Here is an 18,308-nt window from a genome sequence, read left to right on the forward strand (position 1 = left end):
GTGAGAGTTGGCCGTGCCGACTCTGTGTGCATGTTCCCAGGGCTAAACAATAAAAATTGGAGTCGCGGAACAAAAGAAGAAGAAGAGGGGGTGGAGCAGTGGAGTACAATTACATCGCCCGCCAACGTTGCTGCCTACACAATAATATGTGCAGCAATTTCTCCCGACTTCCTTATTCTTTTGAGTCACCTGCTCTTCATGCTGGGCTATTTCAGGCTTGGTTAAGCCTGCCTCCCCCTTCCTTTTAAATTCCTTTTGGCTTGTATTTGTGATACTTTGAGGGGCAACATCCAGGCATGGCTAGTGATAAATATGAGCTGGGGTCTTCAGAGGCATGACTTCACCTTCTCAGTCAATTGAAAGCTGGAGCAGAAGGGATTGGTGGTGTCGCTAAGCCCACCCCAGGGATGTTTCAGCCCCCTTTCCTGAATTCTCAGCTTTCATTTTAATAACGACAAGCAAGGCTTACCCCCTGTTACTTGGGGAAAATATAAGAAAAAACATGCATGCAGTATTTTTCTCAGTTGCCCGCTAAGAAGTAAACTTGTTCCCACCATCCAGTGTTCTGGCCAAAGAGTGCAGAAGCACTTGACTCATGGACAACTGCTAGGTCCTTCTTTTTAAAGGTTGTTTCTGTAGATCTCGAAGCAATTTACAGCAGATAAACATATATAAATATACACACACTGAGAGAATAAGTGCAATAAAAACATTGCAAAATTATTACCATTAAAATAGGCTAACTACATAAACAGTATCCATGTTCATAATAACAATGAAATGAGAATGGAAGGTTTTGTTCCCCGCACTCCAAAATCTGCTTTGTAATTTATTTATTATTCCTTATCACCTTGCTTTGTTTTGCTCCTGTTCATTGCCTTTCAACAGCCTCCACAAATTTCCCCTCCCTCTCCAAAAAAGATTGTTCTGTTTACTCTTCAAATACCCAAGGGCTGTCACATTGAAGAGGGCAAAGATTTCTTCTATGTTGCAGGTCTTAACCGCACATGCTTAAGTCATAGCTGACAACGTTTCCCTTTTTTAAAGGGAAATTCCCTTATTCCGAATAGGATTCCTTGAGAGAAAAGGGAAAAGTTGACAGCTATGGCTTAAGTGGCAGGAGGGTCGATTTTGGTCAAATGCTAGAGGAAACATTTTGATCTGGGCTGGGAAAGCTTTTCAGCTTGCTGGACCAGGCTCCTTATCAGGGCCGTCCACCTGTCAATCACCTGTCGCCATAACAGTGTTAGTTGTAAGACAAGTAAAAGCATTCCAAATGGAAGAGAAAATTAGGAATTTAGTAAAGGAGGTGGCTTCCTCAAAACAAAAGACCTTAATTGTCAAAGGCCAGAGTAAAGAGGTGCATTTTTAAGGTTGTAAATTCCCCTGTGATCCCGCGTGATCTTTGGATGGAGGACAGCATGCAAATTTAATAAATAATGATGTTCAGAAGATGGCAGAGGCTGTGCAATGAAGCTGCCAGATGCGCCTCTTTGGGGAGGGAGTTCCACAATTCAGGGCTTGCCGCAGAAAATGCTCTCTTCTAGACCACCATTCCCCATATTTCCCAAGGTGGTGGAACCACCCAGAGGGCCCCCTCTGCTGATCTTAACACTCGAGTGGGTCAGTAGGGATAGAGATGGTATTTCAGAGATTTGGGGATTTTGTCATTTAGGGTTTCAAACACTAATGTGCACACCTTGAATCGGGCCTGGAAGCAAACTCTCCCAGTCCTTCTCCACAGGGCTGTGCACTGGATCTGGTTGGACCCCAAACTGATATAGGTCAGCCCTGGATGGGATCAGGGCTGGTCCAAATCACCAGCTTAGGGGGAGTGGTGCACAGCCCTAGTGTTCCACAAGAGGCCTGGCTAGCACGCTGACTCCTTCCCTCTGCTTTCCCCCTGCCCTGTCGTCGCAGGAGGCCGTGTCTGTTTCTGGGAACGAGGATCGCTTGGTGCGAGTGCACGACGTCATCCAGCAGCTGCCCCCACCGCACTATAGGTAGGCACTGCTTGAGGCGTGAACACGGTGCCCGAGGTGGCTCTCCCAGCGAGGGGAGGGAGGGTGAATGCAAGAGCCCTTGCAAGGGGGGGGCGCGGAATGGTGTTGAGGGCGGGGTTTGCGAGGGGGCCGGCGGTCCGTCGAAGCGGACTGTCTAGCTGTAGCAGCTTCTGCTCTGTCCCAACAGGACCCTGGAATTCCTGCTGCGGCACCTGGCCCGCATGGCTATGCACAGTCAAAACACCAGCATGCATATCCGCAACTTAGCCATCGTTTGGGCACCCAACCTGCTGCGGTGAGACGCCCAGATCAATGGCCCTGCACCGGCACCCCCCACCCCAACCTGCCCCGTGCCTTCCCTGTGTTGCCACGATGCTCCTCTGACTTGCGCCTTCTCCAGCTCTTGCCTGCAGCGCTCTTTCAATCCTCTCTCCATTGTTCCCGCAGCGTTTCCCCTGTACTAACACCAGCCCTTACCCATAACTCTCTGGGGCATGAAGTCGGCCCTTCCTGCACTCAGCCCTGAGGGATAAGAATCTACAGCTCTTAAGCACCTCTCGACTTCCCCCATTTCGTCCCCAGCATATTCTGGCACTCTGGCTCAGGCCTCAGACTGTGTGAGATTGGTGGGGTGTGTGTGTGTGTGTGTGTGTGTGTGAATCTTAGAATTAAAGAGCTGGAAGGGACCTGGGGAGCGAGCCCTCTAGTCTCCCTCTCTGCAGTGCAGGAATCTTTTGCCCAATGTGGGGATCGAACCCACAGCCTTGAGAGGAAGAGTCTCATGTTCTACCTACGGAGCTATGACTCAGGGCTAAGGGGTGTGTGTGTAAGAAGGAGGTATGTTTTGGCCTTGCCCACCACCTGACTGGGCTCCCCAACCCTTTCCCCCCAGGGAATGTGATTGTCAGGTTTCCCACCCCTACCTTCAAGGGATTGTTGTGGGGCCCTACCCAGGCATTCCTGTTTAGGGCCTCTAGCTCAAAGATGGCTAGCGGGCAGGCTGCATCCGTCCCCCCATGACTCTCCTCCCTTGAAAAAACAATGAAATGTTGTCATTCTTTTCACTGTTCCTGTGGGTCCCTGCTGTGATGCCATCATGCCCAAAGGGCTTTTTTTGATGGTGCCTCAAGGCCTACCTACTTCCCACCATACTTGGGTACGATGGCACCCTGTGCAAGGCCAACATTTGGCGCTCTCCCCCCCAGCCCCAGTCCTCACACTGTCTTCCCAAAGGCAGGTAAAGAGGCCCCTGGCCTTGGGAAGGAGACGTGAGGGCTCTGGCAGGGTCCTAGAGCTTTCCACGTCTTTCCGAAAGCTGGGAAGAGCTAAGTAGGCTTTGGGAAGGAGATGGAGGAGATGTCAGAGCCTCATGCCTCCTTCCCAAAGCCCAGCGCCTTACTTAGCGGGCTTTGAGACAGCACCCTCCTCGGCTCAGCACTTAGTGAGTGTGCACTGTTAATCCATCCCTGCACCCCCTCTGGCCTTCAGTGAGTTGACCAATGCAGGCCTTGGCCTGGAAATGATTAACCATCCTTGCTTGAGAGCTTCATCCAATACTCCACCTGAGCTTTTACTAGCATTTATTCTACCTTCCCCTCTAGCTCCTGATCTTGACACCTCCCCATCACTTACCCATGGTTCCCTGGGGTTTCCCTCCAACACCAGCCTCCTCCTCCTCATGGGGCCCTTTCCACATTCCACATGCGCTTCTCTCATGCTGCTTTGTGGGTCTGGCCCTTCTCTGTCATGTTACTGAGGGACTGTGCCCTCTGGGTTTTCAGCGATTATATTCTGGGTCTGTGAGCACGTGCTTGTCCCCTCCCCAGGCCCATCTTACAGGAAAACGCGGCTCTCTAGTAATCCCTCCTCCTCGCTGCTTTTTACGGCAGGTCAATGGCTCTGGAGGTTGTCGCACAGTGCGGTGCCGATGCCTTCCAGGAAGTCCGAGTCCAGTCCCTCGTGGTTGAATTCCTCCTCAACAACGTTCAGGTGCTCTTCAGCGACACTTTCACCTCCGTCGGCAAGGACAGCGCAGGTAGCTCGCGCCAAAGGGGACTTTTTCTGAGGCTGCTATGAAATCTGTTAAGAAATCCCTCTGCCTCATTGTCACAGAATTGCTTGCTTGCTCCAGAATTCTTGAAGGAAACCAGGACAGTTTAGGTTGCTTGAATTTGTATGGTCGATGGAGCCCTATTCACCTCGCCACTGTTCTCCAATCTACTCCCAGGCAAGGAGCTGTCACCGGTTTTCCTTGATGAAGAGGCCCCGTCCGCACCAGACATTTAAAGCACTTTCATACCACTTTAAACAGTCATGGCTTCCCCCAAAGAATCCTGGGAGCTATAGTTCATTAGGGCTTAGGAGACCCCTTGCAGAACCACAGTTTCCAGAGCTTCCCAGGAAGAGGGATTGATGGTTAAACAACCCTGGGAATTCAATCCCTAGGGCTGGGAGAGACTCCTGCCTAGAACGTTGAAGAGTGGCTGCCAGTCTGTGTAGGCAAAACTGAGCTAGATGGACCAGTGATGTGTCTTATAGGGCAAGGTCCTATGTTCTTTCTTATGGGGCCTCCCTAGTTTGCAGGGTATAATTCATCTGACTGTTGGCAGAAGTGAAATTAAGTAGAAATGAACGGATACAGAGGGCATTCTGGGAAGTTCTGGGTTGAAAACTGCTTCTGCTTTCACCACTGAGCTTAGAGTTATGGGATGATATGGGATGTTACTGAGATTCTTGAAAGCATTTCGTTCTTGTTCACCATGAGGTCTGGCATAACATTGTGGGAGGTCCAATTTGAGCATTTCATTATATTCAAGGGTGCAAAAATTGAGGATCTGAATATATATATGGGCTGGCAGCTGGCACCAGGGTTACTAAAGAGGGCCAGCTCCTTAGGAACTGGCTCCTAAAATTATCTCTCTGGCTCCTAGATTTTTCCAACAATAAAATGCTCCCCCACTCTGGGATGGGCAGCAGTCGCGGGGGAATCATTCATGCGCAGAACAAAGGCTGAAGGCAAACATTAACTGTTCTGGGGGTTTTTTTTATTGCTGCCTTTTTAATTGTTGACTCTAGTTTCATTTGTTAGCTCCTTGGGGGCCTTCAGACAGAAAGGCAGCCTATAAATTTTTAAGCAAACAAATATTTAAAGAGCCCTGCCAGGAGGTTTGCCACCTACCAAATGAGCCTGGTTTTGCAATTTGCATGGCAGGGGTAGGTGTCAGCAAGTCAAATACTGATTCAGCTGCCAGTTTCGCTCCTCTGATGATTCAAGAAAGGTTTCTTTTCAGGCAGAACGTACACGTTTTATATGTAGTATGTATGCAACTCTTTTTAAAGTACCAAATGTTTTAAAAATAGTTGCAAAATGCAGCCGGCCCTTTCATTGTACAAGATGGACCTCTTGTCTTAGGTGGTAGACTGGGAAAAGTAGCAAACTGATGCTCATCTAAGAGCACTGTGTCATCTTTCTTGCTTGGCATTGTGTTAAAACACACCTGAATGCTCCAGACCAGCAAACTGCCAAGCTTTTGTAGAGGTGGACACACTAGCTGATGATCAATTAAGCAAGGACATTTGTTTAGCAGCCCCTGCCTGCTACTTAGCCTCTTAATTTGTATGGAAGCAGTAAGGGTGTACTTAGTTTTTCACACATGATTTCTCCATCTTGGCTTTATTTCTGTAAAATAAATCATGGCACGGAGTCATATGTCATGTGTTGTTGTTCATCTGAGGTTGCAATTACCTAATGTTAAGGAACAAATGATTTCTATGATGTCCTGATATGCAAAACCACATAATGCAGAGGGGGTGCACTTTCCTTTCCCTATGACTGCATGCACTCCTCATGCTGGGCAAGTGTGGGCCTGGCTGCCTATCCAGACGGTGGGCCATGAGGCCATATCCCTCTTTGCACTCATGCAACCTGTCTCCTCCAACAGGGCGCTGCTTCCTTCCCCGACCCAAATCCCAGGTGGTCAGCTGCCCCTCCACCCGATTGCTGTCTCTGGAAGAAGCACAGGCACGGACCCAGGCCTTATGCAAGGCTACCAAGCCAGAGGCTAAGCAGGGATCCAACGATCTGCAGGGCCAAGGGAAACTTTCTTCTGTGTTGAGCTCACCTGACACCAGGTAATTGGGCTTCTATGTACAGGTGCAGTATACCTCTAAACATCAGGTGCTGGGAGCGAACAACAAGGGGGTTCACATCACTTCAATGCCCTGCTTTCCAGTTGATGGTGGAGTAAATAGACCTCACCCTGATCCGGGGAAGCAGTTCTTATGCTACTGTGAAGACCATTGTCAGATTGCTACGTGCAATGACCCTTCGAGAGCTGATGTTTCAGAGGGAAGTGGGTTGTAGGTTGTTTTTTTATTTTGTAACTGCAGTGACAGCAGGCAACTGGGACGGCTCTCTGCAATCTGGCACTGGCTCGGACTGCTTAGCTGCCGGAGCTGGTGGCCTTGGGCTGACCTGTCTCTCCCACCTGCAGGCAAAAGGCAGAAAGTAATGGGAGGCTGCGGAAGACGTCAGGTCCTAGCTGGAAGGCCTTCTTCGCCATTGGCAAAACGCCGGTCACGTTTCGCAAGAAATCGCACCGCCTCGGAGACCTTTTTGGGCTTGGGGAGTCTCTGCCAGGTGAGAGACCTGGTCAACACCCGATCGTGGGTTGCTTTCTTCATCCATGGATTTTCGGGACAGTGTGCAAATCAGGAGAGGTTCCTCCAATCTGGGAGGGGCAAGGTGGCGGTGAGGCCAGAGTTGTAGCAGCACTGGGTTTGCTCCACTAGCGTGTTCACACAGCCCAGACCTTGCCACTTCTTCACTCTTCCTGGTAAGTTGCAGTGGTTCCACTGCTGTGAGGCTGTTGCACCACCCTGCTAGGCAAGTGGCGAAAACATATTACAGAACAACAGGGAAGTGTGGATAAGCCCCCGGTCAGCAGCACTCTTAAGGGCTAGAAGCTTGCTTTGTTTTTAAAAAGAAGCTGAGATACACAGATGCTCAGTTCTGCACCAGATAATAAATTCCACCGGTGTGGTGTGGTGTGCTTGCCCGGTGTACAATATATACTGCCAGGGAACCTGAAACGAAGTCTTCCAACTAGCATTCCTCTATGGCTTTATATTTATTCCAGAGTGGATAAAGTTTGTTTCATGGGTGAGGACTGGAAGAGAGATTGAGACCTTGAGTTAAGGCCCTTTTCAGTTAATAACCTACTTCCTTGTCCCGTCTTGCTTCAGGGGGCCAGCCTGAGACTGTCACCTTGCGATCAGCCAAGAGTGAGGAGTCCCTGACATCGCAGGCCAGTATTGCAGGTAAGAGGAAACCACATAGGCTGGTACATATGGGGAGGTGGGGGCACCAGGGGCTGCCACCAGGGCTCCTTAGGAAAGGGAGTGCAGGATATAAATTCAGTAAATAAGGCAGAATAATAGCTGCATAGAATGCCAACCTTCCAGGTGACTTTTGCCTTTGAAACAGGTGTGGGCAAGTGGTGGCCCTCCAGATGTTGTTGGAACCTAACTCCCAGCAGCCCCTGCTCTCACTGGTCAAAGATGATGGGAGTTGTAGTTCATTAACAGCTAGAGTTCCCCATCCCTGCTACAAAAACAGGTTGCACAAACCTACCTTTAGACTTGCAGCTGGGAGCTGCACCTATTCCCTCTGCTGGACAAACAAGCAACCTGAGCACAGGTCTGCATGGTAGGTTTCTGTGGTTTTAGTTCATGGCTTTAAACCTGATGGGTAGGGAGCCAGCAGCTGGCGTTGCTTTGCCCGTGAGGGTCATGCCACCACAATCACTTGCCAAAAAGATCATAGCAACATAAGGAAACTGCCTTGTGCCAGCCATTTGCCAGACTTCTTGGCCATCAAGTTGAATATTGTCTGTTTCAGGGCTGGAGGACTTGTTGTTGGACTCCAAATCCCATCAGCCCCAGCTAGCATAGCCAATAGTCAGGGATTATGTAGTCCAGTCACACCTGGAGGAGAACAGGTTCCCCACCCCTGGCCTACTCAGGCGGCACCTGCTACCTAGCCATGCCAGGTATTGAAACTGGCACTTTTTGAATGCAAAGCGCATGGCTTGCAAAGGGGCAGCCATGTATGCTGAAGCTCTGCAGGATGTGGAAAGTAGGGCTGGGCGATATCTGGTTTCCACCAGCTCAACGTTGCGATATACCGATATATCACAAGGTCTGAAATCCTGAAATCCTTTCTCGGTCCGTGTCCTAGGCCTCCCCAAGCTGCCCTGCCTGCGACGTCCACACTCCAGCAGCGATGCCTTCCCTACCCTCAAGCCTTGCCGCTCATGCTCCTCTCTGGGCTCCTCCGTGTCCGGCCGTGGCGAGGGTCTGGCGGCTGGGGCAGCAGATGTGGCCGTCCGGCGCCGCTCCTCCTGGCTGGAAGGCGACTCGGAGCTGGACTCGGAGCTGGAGCTCAGCCCCCCCGGCCTCCGCGGCCTGGACTTCGACCCGCTGACCTTCCAGTGCAGCCCCCCGGCTCGGCGGCCCTCGGTCTCGGACGACTCCGGGCCTCCGAGCCCTGGGCGGGCGCTCTCTCCCTGCTCGCCCCCCACGATCGGCAAGGATACGTCGGAGCCGCTGCCCGTCTCCCTCCCTGAAGAGATGCTGGAGATGTTCGCCGGGGGCGAGGCCAGGGGCCCCGGTGGGCATGCCTCTCCGCCGCACATGATCTCAATGCTGCTGTGTGCTGCTGGCGGGCAGCTGAGCGACAGCTGCGAGCGTGAAGTCCGCTGCAAGATCACGCAAGCCAAAGGTCGCACGTCGCCACTCAGTAAGTGTTGGTCCCTTGTGGGTGTCGGTTGGTAATTCTCCTCAGCCAGGGTGATGTATCAACAGAGCTCATGGAACCCCTGGAGAGCCTTCAGAGATTTCCTGCTCCCAGCAGAACATCTTCCAGAGTCCCACACCATTCAAAGTAACAAAGTGTGTATTGTCTCCAGACACGAGAGAAAGCTAAACTATAGATAAACTGCTATGTACAGTTATTCTGGTCTTGTGCTATATACCTGAAGGAGCATCTCCACCCACATCCTTCAGTCCGGACACTGAGCTCTAGGTCTGAGGGCCTTCTGATGGTTGCCTCACTGCAGGAAGTGAAGTTACAGGGAACCAGGCAGAGGGCCTTCTTGGTGGTGGCGCCCGCCCTGTGGAACACCCTCCCATCAGATGTCAAGGAGATAAATAACTACACAACTTTTAGAAGACATCTGAAGGCAGCCCTGTATGAGGAAGCTTTTAATGTTTGGTGTTTTATTATGCTTTTGTTTTTGTTGGAAGAGTGGCTGGTGCAACCCAGTACAATTAATATTCTTATTCTTATTCTTATCTAACACTACTGCATGAAACCCACAGCCTCTTCCGCTGACTTTCCACAGATTCAGAGTCAGATCCTGACATGCAAACAGTACATCATCAAGACAAAACACGCACACAGAGGATATAATGAAAGCAATGCCCTAGAGACAACTATACAAATCTCTACACATAGGCATATTTCCTGAACCAACGGGAAGGTGAATGACTCAGCAAATCATACACCCGGCGTTGCTGGTGTTGCTATGGTAACCCAGTGCACCTGGTACCCTTATCTCAGAACCTCCAGGCGTGGGGAGGGTGTACTTCCCAAGGCATGAGCCCAAGCATTGTGTAATTTAACCCATTGTTCAAATTATACCAACAGTAAGGACCGTTTGCTTACTGCTGTTATTGCTTTGAAGTAGTAGCGGGGCAGCCTTTGCCCACCTGGTGCCCTCCAGACTTTTAGGACTACGACTCCCACCGGTCCAGGCAGCACAGCTGACGGACAGGGATGATGGGAGTCGTGATCCATCAACATTTGGAGAGCCGCAGGTACCACATCCTGCATTCATCAGGAACCTCCTTGTGCTCCATCCTGGAAGAGGAAGAGCAACAACCAGTTATAAGTCTTTCTGTTGTGCTCCTAGTCCTGGAAAGTTCCTTCACCACCCCAATGGGAGGACCGGCTCTAATCTCTCTCCCTTTCCCTTTTTTCCTATTCAGGTCCGAAGGCCGAAGCAGCTCCCAACTCCCCCGGCGTGCTGTCTGTGCTGCGGCACATCCCGCCTCCGCCTCCCCCCAAGAACCCAGCTCGGCTGATGGCGCTGGCGCTGGCCGAGAGCGCCCACCAGGCGGCGTTGCAGCAGAAGCGTCAGAAGCAGGCTGGTCGCGGGCAGCGAGAACCCCGGACGCATTTCCGACGCTCCCTGTCCCTGGAGTGCAAGGCGGGAGAGATGACGAGTGGAGCGCGGGCGCTCTACTCCATGGTGCGCCCCAGTCCCAAGGCCCCCGGTCCTCCGGCCCTGCAAGGCCAGGCCAGGGGCAGGAGCATCGGCAGCCAGTTCCGCAGCCGGCAGGGGGAAAGCCAGGTGAGGGCCTTGTGGGTTCCGGAAGCGCTGGGCTGGGGTGTGAACTTACAAGGGCTCCTGAAAGGTGGAACACTTCTCAGACATTTAAGAGCAGTGTATTATTTAATAAGGACGCGAGTGGTGCTGTGGGTTAAGCCACAGAGCCTAGGACTTGCCGATCAGAAGATTGGCAGTTCAAATCCCCATGATGGGGTGAGCTCCTGTTGCTCGGTCCCTGCTCCTGCCAACCTAGCAGTTCGAAAGCACGTCAAAGTGCAAGTAGATAAATTGGTACCGCTCCGGCAGGAAGGTAAACGGCGTTTCCGTGCACTGCTCTGGTTCTCCAGAAGCGGATTAGTCATGCTGGCCACATGACCCTGAAGCTGTACGCTGGCTCCCTTGGCCACTAAAGCGAGATGAGCACCGTAACCCCAGAGTCGGTCACGACTGGACCTAATGGTCAGGGACCCCTTTATCTTTACCTATTATTTAATAGACTTGATATTTCCATCCCAGTCCTTAATCGTGGCCCCACCTCCCTTGCTTTTCTCTCTCTCCAGGTGCCTCTCAGCCAGGCGTCCCCCCCGAGCAGCTCGGATTCCTTTTCCCCCTACCGGAGGGTCCTTGCTGACCTCGCCCAGAGAGACCACCCGTCGCAGTCCTTCTCGGACCCCTACCACCTGTCCTCCCCGTCTCCTGCCTCACCAGGTGCCTACAGCTTCCGCCACCAGCCGCCTCCCCTGTCTGTGCACTGCCCTGCCCCCCGCCAGCCTCTAGACACCTACCCCTTGCCCAGCCAGCCTCTTGCCCCTCCAAAGCCCCCGCCTCCTCCGCACTTCCCCTTAGCCGCCGGCCATTTGCCCCTCAAGAGCAGGCCCCCTGCTTTCCAGGCCTACCTCCCGGACCACCAGCTCCGGCACCACGGCCGTTTCCCGGCCTCCTCCCGGGTGGGGGTCAACGGGACCCCTCCTCCTCCCCAGCTGGAGCACGAGAATCTCTACTATGAGATTGTGGGGGAGCCTCCTGCCTACCCAGGCCTGGCCCGGCCCTGGCCTTCCTGCCCTCCCCCGGAGTATTTGGCCACCTTCAACGCTTCTTACGGGGTTTTCGAGCGGCCGTGGCGCCAGCCCCTCCTCCCCCCAGTGCCCTCCTCCCTCCAGCCCATCTTAAAGAACCCCCGGGCGCACGCCCAGCCCACGCCTCCCATGACAGCCCGCCAAGAGCCCATCTACGTCAACATACCCTTCCCTGAGCCCCCGTCCACCACCCCTCCGCCCTCCCCGCCACCTGAAGCGGCACACCCCCGGAGCCACTCCGACCCCGGAGCCCCTCAGCCTCTCTCACACCACAGCAGACCTCCGTTGCCTCAGAAGCAGAGGCTCGGCTGGGGGTATCCCGCCACGGGGCAGTACCACCACCTCATGGATGCTTTGCCCTGCAGCCGTACGTTGTTGCAGCTCTACCGCCCGCCTCCGGCCTGCTGGGGCCGCTCCCCCTACGGCCCGGAGCCCATCATCACCTACGACGGACCCCCTGCCCGCCCAGGGAGCCAGACCTCGGCAGCTGCCTCGTCTCTACGGAAGCTGGATGAGTCTCCGCCGCAGTACGGCAACGTGGAGAGGAGGGAGGGCTCTCCGTCCGGGTGCTACCTGGGGCCCAGCTGGACGGTGTACACAGAGGGCCAGACGCACAGCTACTGCTGAAAAGGCCGCCAGCCTTGGATTCTCGGGGCTGGGCTCCGGGTCCTTGCCCCCTCCTCTCCCTCACCGGTGTTTATGGAATTATATTGTGGTACTGTTTGCTGTGGGGAGGGCGCGGGGGGAGGGGATGTGGGTGTTGGAAGGAAGGATGTGTCGCTATTGGTCCTAGGAACGTTGTGCCCAGGCCCCTCGCTGGCTGCTGTGCCTGCCTGTTTCGAGGACTGGCCTATGGTTTTGTTTTGAGAGCACACAGATCTCCAAAGGCAGCTGTGGAACCCTGCATGATGTCCCCCACACTTCGACCGGCATGACATCATGGCAGAGCCTTTGATCGCATCGTTTTAAGCCTCTTTTTCGCCGTAATGGCTGTTTATGTTACGCTCCGTGCTACATCTCTTGTCGTTGTCGTCCCCAAAATCTCCACTGCCAGCAGTGGATTCCTAGCACCTCCAGAGGAGGTCCTTCATCTCCAGTGCAAAGGGGCTCAGTGATGTGTCTGAACCCCACCCTTGGGTGACATCACCTGGTTTGCTTCAGTAACACTGCCCCTAAGACATCGCCGGCAGATGATGTCTAGGGGAGCTGAATGATGAGGCTGGCGGTGCTCCTGGAGGTGCAGTTCCCTGAGCTGGCACAGTGGGGCGCTGTTCACTTAGCTATGCTATTGCGTGACATCGCTGGGTGATATCGCAGGCTCTTTGAAAGCTGGGGATGGACGGCACACTTATCACTCCCCTTAAAAAAAAATTGTCGAGTATTTCCATCCAGGATGAGTTCTAACTTTTTAACCGTTGTTTTAACCCCATTAAAACATTAACAGCACCCACCCACTCCCCTTTCTCCTGCTTTCCCAGTTCCTGGCGAGACAGCAAGGCACAAGACTCTTGGTTTCTTGCATATGTGCCAGGGGGTACAAGGGATGCTTTCGTTAGAGTAATGTGACTGGGCAACCTCCTGCTTCCTGTTCCCAGACCATGTGTTTGTGGCTTTCAAGCCAGGCAGACTTTGGCGTCTCCAGAACCTTCAGGGACGGCAGGCAGGCAAGGGGAAGGTCAGCCACGCATTTGTGAGTTTACTTAGGATTGGAGGGTCTTTGTATATCGGTTCGCGTGTGTGGGTTTGTTTCTTTTAGTGGAAGGTAAGATGCATGTGTGCTTGGCATGGGATGCTTATGTAAATTTGTGTGTGTGTGCGTGTGTGTTTGGGAACTGGGTTTGTGTGTGCCTGGGAGGACATAGAGTTGGGTATCCATGTCTATATGGTATGTGTGTTGTGTTGTCTGGAATTGGTGGGTGTGCGTGTGTATGCGTCTGTGATGTTTGTATATATTTCACGGGACAGTATTTTAGGTATGTGGGGTGGGAGGAAAGAGGGAGGGGAATCTATGCCTTATTCCCCTTTTGACCAATCACACCTTGACGCAAGGGCACAGGTGACAAGCCCCATGCGATTCCCACTCCACAAAAGCACTTTTGTACGGCCTGTAGGCTTCTTTGGAATCCTCATGATGTCAGATTCCTTTTTTTAATTTTAAGGAAGAAAAACAATTACTGATGGCGATTCCTGCCCCCACATCACTGGGGGGGGGGGGGAGAATGAGAACACTGCCTGAGCGCGATGTAGACAAATTGCACACGCATTTGGGTCCTATTGATTTCAATCAGAATAAAGCTGAGCATGCCGTTAACACTCCCCCACTGAACTCCATGTGACCTCAAAGTCATGCCCTGCTTTTAACTGCCTGATCCTACTGCATGTTTACTTGGAAGTCAAGTTGTACTTGGCTCGATGGGACGTGCACATAGGATTGCAGCCTTAACCTCGTCTTTTCAAAGCCACTTTTCGAAGGTTCTGGATTCCCTTGTGAGGTTTGGGATCAGCCATATCTGGATCTTGGCCACCCCAGCTGGCTGGCATTCTCTTGTGGTGAGATCCAGATCTTCCCTCTACATTACCAGGCACCGGCCATCTTAAAGCAGATGATACTCGTGTATGTATAAAATGATATGCAAATGACTTGGAAATAATTCTCCACCTCCAATATGGTTTTCAGTGTGAAACGTGTGCCCTGATTTAAGAGTTTCGGATCCAGGACTGATGGACAGTTGAACCTTTTGTTTTAACTGCAGAAACTGCACTAATCTTGCCCTTTCTTTCTTTCTTTCTTTCTTTCTTTCTTTCTTTCTTTCTTTCGGTACTACTGCTGTGGCAATGACTTCCAGACTGCCCCAGGTCCTTTACCCTCTTCTATTTCCTAGCTTTACATAGGAGCAGTTCGTTGCAGGCTGCTTCTTGTGTTGCATTGCAAACACGTGTGAGCACATTCCGAAAAAACTGGTGTCTAAAAACCCACGTAAAGCATGGTGCTGGAACTGAAACCAGTGGCCCTGGTCTGTGTTGGGGTGGAAAGTCTTTGGGAGTTTTCGCTGCATATTTATTTGCTACATGGGCAGAGCAGTCCTGTGGTCCCTTGGGAAGGGCATTTCAGAGGCCATGGGAATCATCTGGTTTCCATTTCCAAGGATGGAGAGATTGAGAGAGAGTTCTGAACTGGGGAGGGTGTGAAGTCACCAGAATACCCCACAAAGAAGAAAATAAATTACACCAGCTCCGTAGGGATAGGGGAGAAATTTGATTCAGTTTGCGTTTAGAGCCAAATCTATCAAATATGCTCTTTCCAAAACAATAAGAAAACTGAAACATAAAAATGAATACATTTGTGAAAGAGACATACAAAAATGCATTGAATTAGGAGAAATTGTTTGCAGAATTGTGTGTATTAGGGCTTGTCCACACATGCACTTTCCCCGTGCCTAGAAAGCAGAAGCCCAAGAGGTTTTCCACTTGCCCTGCCATTTCTCCTGGGGAAAACCCACTCTTTAAGCGTTGATCTGAGCAAACATCAATCCACGGAAATCCCAATTGATGTTTGCTCTGATTCGACCCTAAAGAGTGGGTTTTCCTGGAGGAAAGCGGTGGGACAAGTGGAAACCGCATACAATGATTATTCTTAGAATAAATCAGCACTAACATGCTGGTGAATTTTCACACGGATTACTTTTTAACTTGAAAATTGCTGAACAAATGTGGAGAACCGAATTTAAGATTGGAGAAAAGGAGAAATGGAGAGAACCAAAATGGACAGATCTTTCAATCTCTTGCCAGTTCAGGAGCTGGTGTGTTTTATTGCTTTTTTATTTAATCTCCCTGGAGTAATGGGATGGAATTAGTTAAAAACAAACAAACCAAAAAGCAGAAAAGGACGAAGGAGCACAGCAGAACCTCTCCAATCTCATTTCTGTTGGATGTTGGATCAGGCAGAAGAACTGCCTTTAGTCCTGTCCCCCACAACGCAGAGCCTTAGGATTGCAGCTCAAATGTCTAAAATTTGGGGGATGCTCTTATTCACAAGTAAATGCTAATAACCCAAGATGACTTTTGAGAATGCCCGAATACACATTTCAGACACAGACAACTGCTGATAGCTCTATTTAGATGTGTTCTAGCCATGCACAGCTTTTGCCTGGGTCTGCCGATGTGCCTATGTAAATGTGACAAAATTTTGGGCATTCACAGCAGGATCATCATAAAAATATATACCTTCCATGGGAGATCAAGGTGCATATTGCTGTTCTGAACTTCTGGGCAATTAGATTGTAGATGTAGGTGCAGTTTCGGGGCAACCACTGTGCCTTTCAAATATACTGTTCTGTGCAACCCTGAAAATGATTCCTGACCTGGGAGACCGACTATTCAATTGTACATTTGGCAGGAAAATGGGTGAGACCTGCTTTGGCCTGGGCCCGACCTGCAGCAGAGCGAAGTGGCATTTATTTATCAAATAGGCTATCCGGATGGTTCGCAACCCATTTCTGAGATGGTAGAGCGGACTGTACCACCACAGATTGCAGGTGGGATGTGTCTGGGGTGTCCCATTTTTGTAACAGTCCCCTATGTCAAAAATCAGAGTGGCCAAATGCAAAAGAGGAGGAGGGCTCCTGCGCCTTTAAGAGTTGTGTAGCCGATTTCAGCATGTGTCGCTTGCCACACGCACAACTCTCTTGCATTACATCTGGGCACTCTAATGAAAAAAAATTGTAAGTAGAAAGTAGCACAACGGAAAACAGGCTGTGCAAGAAATTGCCTCCCTGATGCGCCGGTTTTCTTCCTGCATTTCATGGGTAAGCATTTAACAATGGTATTCCCCACTCATGGCTTAAAGTGGTGCAGTTATCTCACTCCCCTTGGCATTCTACCACCTCGTTTTGCTGCCTGCATGCAAACAAACAAAACACCAAGGGATTGCTTCCTATTGTTTCCTCTGTGTGATGTCTCCCAGGGTCTGGCATCAAAGGGTTCTGGGGAGGGGAAGGGGCAGTCCCACAATCTCTGATGCTGTGAAGCTGTCACTGCCACGTGTGTCTGTGCCTGTGTTTCTAAAGGCCAGCATTTACTCACTACCCTGATGTGCTGCATCCTTCTTTTCGGATATGAATCGACCTCCCTTTCTTCCTGGACTCTTGTACTAATTGGCTTAAAACAAAACCAATTAACAAATAAAGGCAAACTGGCAGCTTGGGCATGTGGTTTCTCTGCTCGCAAGGAGACGGATGGGACGAAACAGGGCTTGTGTCGTTTGGGGTCGTGTTCATCTTCATCATCATCATCATCTTATTACTGAAATTTATATCCTGCACTTTAAGGAGCCCAGGGCGGAAAAACACATCAACAATACAATACAATTTAAACTTCTAAAAACAACCTTCTAAAAACCAGTCGAAAGCCTCCCAAAACAACCACGTACTCTTGCAGTTTATAATTTCAGGGTTGCCAGATCTTTCAGCCACCAAATGCATGGGTAAACAGGAATGTTTTTAGATTCTTCCTAAAGGTTAAGAATGTGGGAGACAGATGAACCTCTCTAATGAGGCTGTTCCACAAACATGGAACCACCACCAAAAAGGCCCCTGTCATGGGTCACCACCAACCAGGTCACTAGGCCTCAAGCCTGCCTAGGGGTTGCCTCTGGGCCCACGTCAACCAAAGTTATCTGCTCAGAGGACATACCAATCCAGAAGCTAGACACGAACATCCCTTTCTCTTTAGAAATAGCCAAAAAGGCACAAGAAACTCCTGTCTCCACCCAAATGCACCCAGGTCCAATACAATCTGGTGACTAAACCATATGACACCATCCACACATTTGCACCAATAGACCAGGGATGTCAGTGGCACTTGGCCGCAGTTCAATTTTGCTGTTGGTTTCCTTTTATCAATTCCGGATGTTGAGGGTGAAATAGGAGGTTGGTCATAGTTGTTTCCTACACACCACCACCAAACAGTGAGGCTAAGTGGTGGGTTCCTCAGCTCAACATCTATTTCACTATATATGGTGAGAGGAGTAGGCCCAATGATGACCAGAAGTCAAGGCCATTTGCAAGGGGAAGAAGAAGGAAGCCATACCATCTCAATTCCTCTTCTTTCTTGTGGATGACTTCCAGGATTTGCTGTCTATGTGCCCTTGGTAGTTGGTGGTTTTTGTTTTGTGATGTTCAACACATGCTCCTTCATGCGCTGTCTTACGAACACCTGTTATTTTTAGAACGCACCCAGATGTTTCCTCTCTGGGCAGTTTCCCAGGTCAACGGGGATGAATTTTCATGCTGTTTAAAGTTTTGTAAAGTCTGCTGGCTAGTTTCATATCCAGAGAGAGCTTTTTATAGTATCTTTTAGCCTTTTCACCCATTGCAGTCATTTATTATTATTATTATTATTTTAATGACGAATGTGTGTTTAGAACATAGGCTGCATGTACGCAACACATCTAAAGTGTGTGATTTGCCCCAAAGAACCCAGGGAACTGTAGATTGTTAATGGTGCTGGGAATTGTAGCTCCACGAGGGATAAGCCACACTTCCCATGATTCTATGGGGGAAGCCATGGGCTTACATGCCTTAAATGCCCTTCCCTACTTTAACCATCTATTTGGCACAAAATGAGCTCTGATGATACAGTGTTGTACTTCTTTTCTTACTCGCCTAGCCTTGCTGCAAGCTGTGAAGTGGCTACCAAAGAGTGACATTAGAAAAACAATTTCTAAAACTGGAGGACTGATTCACACATGATCTAGACAGCCCTTGTTGTAGGAAGCGACTTGGAAGTTCTAGCACCGGTCTTTACAACCTGTGATAGCAGGTTCACACATGCCCATT

The 18,308-nt window shown here is 50.6% G+C and overlaps 1 protein-coding gene across 2 annotated transcripts in view; it reads left to right on the top strand.

Annotated features, from left to right (window-relative positions):
* Nucleotides 1-16,674, top strand: part of ARHGAP33 (Rho GTPase activating protein 33) — a 51,406-nt gene extending 34,732 nt beyond the window's left edge. The window contains exons 14-23 of one of the 2 annotated variants that reach the window (XM_083512285.1): nt 1,921-2,003; nt 2,191-2,298; nt 3,893-4,038; nt 5,945-6,134; nt 6,497-6,642; nt 7,248-7,322; nt 8,242-8,802; nt 10,053-10,417; nt 10,957-11,104; nt 11,838-16,674. In XM_083512285.1, the coding sequence (XP_083368411.1) occupies nt 1,921-2,003; nt 2,191-2,298; nt 3,893-4,038; nt 5,945-6,134; nt 6,497-6,642; nt 7,248-7,322; nt 8,242-8,802; nt 10,053-10,417; nt 10,957-11,104; nt 11,838-12,265 (2,250 nt within the window). In that variant the 3' untranslated portion in view covers nt 12,266-16,674. Of the gene's footprint in view, nt 1-1,920; nt 2,004-2,190; nt 2,299-3,892; nt 4,039-5,944; nt 6,135-6,496; nt 6,643-7,247; nt 7,323-8,241; nt 8,803-10,052; nt 10,418-10,956 lie in introns of both variants that reach the window. The other variant, XM_083512284.1, reaches the window with a different exon arrangement.
* The last annotated feature ends 1,634 nt before the right edge of the window (nt 16,675-18,308 follow it).

Source organism: Podarcis liolepis (assembly GCF_965112155.1).
Source record: "Podarcis liolepis genome assembly, chromosome: 7".
Classification (NCBI taxonomy): Eukaryota; Metazoa; Chordata; class Lepidosauria; order Squamata; family Lacertidae; genus Podarcis; species Podarcis liolepis.